The sequence below is a fragment of the Citrus sinensis genome, chromosome 9, assembly GCF_022201045.2.
Source record: "Citrus sinensis cultivar Valencia sweet orange chromosome 9, DVS_A1.0, whole genome shotgun sequence".
Classification (NCBI taxonomy): domain Eukaryota; kingdom Viridiplantae; phylum Streptophyta; class Magnoliopsida; order Sapindales; family Rutaceae; genus Citrus; species Citrus sinensis.
In genome coordinates, this window is record NC_068564.1 from 3,940,075 (window position 1) to 3,943,375 (window position 3,301).

General features: G+C 32.2%; 1 protein-coding gene across 1 annotated transcript; it reads right to left on the reverse strand.

The window, feature by feature from the left end:
• Nucleotides 1-1,025: 1,025 nt before the first annotated feature.
• Nucleotides 1,026-2,777, reverse strand: LOC127899732 (wall-associated receptor kinase-like 2). The gene has a single exon (XM_052433534.1). The coding sequence runs from the start codon at nucleotides 2,415-2,417 to the stop codon at nucleotides 1,470-1,472; it is 948 nt and encodes a 315-aa protein (XP_052289494.1). The 5' UTR covers nucleotides 2,418-2,777; the 3' UTR covers nucleotides 1,026-1,469.
• Nucleotides 2,778-3,301: the final 524 nt, after the last annotated feature.

Consider the following 3,301-nt stretch of genomic DNA (forward strand, 5'->3'; position numbering starts at 1 on the left):
ATAAGGATAATTTCGGGTTTAAGTAATAATTGTAAGGATATTTATGAAATTATATTAAAGGATAAAATTGATTCTCAAAATCAGAATCTAAAAGTTACTCCTTCCCTGTTTTTCAAAATCAGCTGTAGGAGGAGCTGATTCTGGCAAAAGTGATTTTGATTTTTTTTACCAAACACCAAAATTAACTTTTAGATTTTTAAAATTACTTTTAACCCTCCCAAAAGCAATCCCAAACAGGGCCTTAGTGAGTTAAACTGTAACAAATTATTATAAAATTATTAATTAATTTTTATCATAATTATTATTTTGTATTTTAGTTATTGTGATTATTATTATTATTCAAAAATTAATTATTGATAATAATTATTGTTAATAATTTTTATTAACAATTTAACTAAAAATTATTGTTAATATATTAATTAATTATAATATCTTTTATTGTTGTTAATAATAATAATAATAATCCATTTAAAAATTATAATTATAATTATAATAATAATCCATTTAATAATTATTATATTTTTTAATTAAATAGAGGATATTTTCGGAATTTAAAAATTATAGGGGCCAAATTTGATACTTTAAAGATTTCAATGAAATAAAACAGAGTGTAAAGGCTTCAGTGAAATTTACAATAACAAAGCAAGAAAAGACAAAAGAGCCGTAAGTTACAAGGGCTGTAACTTAGGCGGATCCATAAAAAAATCTTCATTTGTGCGGCTGATTATATGTCACTGTCATGCTTTCTGTAATTAATTAAAATTCTTGTGGTTGATTTTGTTCAAGCGTCTAGAAAAGAAACTGGATGCGAAAAGATATTAGATACTTGATACTCCATTAATAATTAATAATCTATGTATGTTCAAAACGTGGAATACTCATGAAAACTCTAGATAGCCAAATGGATATGCATTAAGGAATTGTGCAAGACAAATGTTTGAATCATGACTATTAGATTAGCGGTATAGCTGTACATGTATTCATCAACTCTAATTTATTAATTAAGACATTAATGTTAAAAGATGTTTCCTCAATCCCGTACTCAATCGTTGGATGGACAGGACACAAGCTGTGCGTCATTGACTTGCATGCAGGAATCTCTGTCACCAGTTCCTTTTCCTCGTGTGCTGCTCTGCTTCTGAAATGTCAAACTGTGACCGCTTCTAAGTTGTACTGCAGGTCCTCTGTTTCTTCAATTTCGCCTCTCAATTGCAGTATCCTTGCTAGGATAAGAATCTTGTTTTCTCAAGATATTGGAATCTTTCAATTGCCAGGTTATTGGCACCACCTGACCTGATGATTTATTGGATCTACCTTTACATTTCTTTCTGTATTGGCTACTTGGGACTGGCCTAATTATCATTGATCCCAATTGCGTTGTTCAAAATAAACAATAGGACATATTGCAAAAATCTCACTTTTATTTATGAAATGAAAATATATAGTAAGTACAATACAACCAGTTTCTTTCATCCCCACTTGTTTGAAAGTAAAGGGTGTGCATCTATAGAAAAAGCAGAACTACTGTTTAAAATTGACATTCCTATAGAAGATGAACCAGTTTCTAAAGAATGTCCACTTATGTCACCATCAACAAAATCAATCTCTTCGCAATTCTGCTGCAAAATTGAAGCTCCAATTGATGTTTTTATCCCCCCTAATTCAAATGTCACTTCTTTCATCGTAGGTCTCATCTTCCCATTCAAGTTCAAGCATCTTTTTGCAAGAGTAGCAACAGTCATAATCTCTTCTTTCTTAGCTTCCTTAAGAACTCGAGCATCAAGGACTTCAAACAAACGGTTCTCGTTAATTGCTTGGAGAAAATATCCCACTAAACTTCTATCTTCATTAGTGTTGATTGCGCGAATAGGTTTCTGTCCAGTTAAAATCTCAACAAGAACTACTCCAAAACTATAAACATCACTTTTTTCAGTAAATTGACCTGACTGAAAATACTCTGGATCTACGTATCCAAAAGTTCCTTGAACTTTTGTGGTCAAATGAGTTTGATCAACCATAACAGATCTTGAAGTTCCAAAATCTGAAATTTTGGCTCGATATTTATCATCCAAAAGTATGTTTGCAGACTTGATATCTCGATGATAAATAGGGATGGAAGCAGCTGAATGCAAATAGAAAAGAGCACCTGAAACTTCTACAGCAATGCGTGAAAGCAATTCCCATTTGATTGGAAACTCCTCAATTTGGTTATGTATGTATTGGTAGAGAGTACCATTTGGAATAAATTCATAGACCAACAGAGGAACTTCTGTCTCCAAACAACATCCCAGTAACTTAACAATATTTCTATGATTGATTTGAGATAAAATTACCACTTCATTGATGAACCGCTCAACATTAGTCTCATCCACTAATTTGGATTTTTTGACTGCCACGATTCTACCATCTGTCAACATTCCTTTGTATACAGTCCCTTGGCCTCCTTGACCCAGAATCCGATTGGCATTGTAGTTGTCAGTGGCCTTTTCTAGATCTTTTGAAGTAAACAATTTTGTTTTCTCAATGTTACTTTCGTTTGAAGACAGCTCTTGTTGCAGTAACAAACCACCATTTCTTTTGAAGAACTTTTGTTTGAGCTTGATTTCCCTTCTTCTTTTTACGAACTTGTACAGCCGCCATATTCCAACGAGTAGAAACAGAAGTCCAAGCCCACCACTGCAGCCTAATAAAATGTGTGTATCATTTTAATATTTTTCTTGGACGAAAGCATATATTTCATTGGTTAGAAAACATTACTGTGGATACAGGATACAGGACAAAAATGTAAATGCATACCTATAATAATGTACTTGACCAGAGCTTTTTTGGTGAAATATGGATGATAACCAGTGTTGCGGTAACAATAAGTTGAGTTTCTTGGGGACCTGGAATAACCGTAAGGACATTTGGAGCAGTTATTGCCACTTATACAGACCAAGGTACCTACAAAAGGTGAAAACCGGGAAGAAAAAATAATAAGTAAATCACGGCATTTAATTATTAGTTCTTTTTTTTTTTTTTACATTTTGAAATTTTTGAGTGTAGAGCGTTACAGAAAGAGAGAATATACATACACGCACAATGATTTTAGAATGTGAAAAATTAAACAAAGACGCCTGGATCCCACTGTGCCCACTTTGTGTAAAAAATTTACAAAGAAGCAACGTCCTTGTTGCAGGATTCAGCAATTTAATTAATTAACGGGATCCCACAACAAAAGTTTTTATATATTAATTATATATATAAATTCTTAGGTGCTGATATTTGCACAAAGACGCATAATTTTAGAGCACTGTAAATA

What these genes read in the sequence shown, in the direction of transcription:
- LOC127899732 (XM_052433534.1), bottom strand. Translation starts at nt 2,417, where the DNA reads ATGTTGACAGATGGTAGAATCGTGGCAGTCAAAAAATCCAAATTAGTG.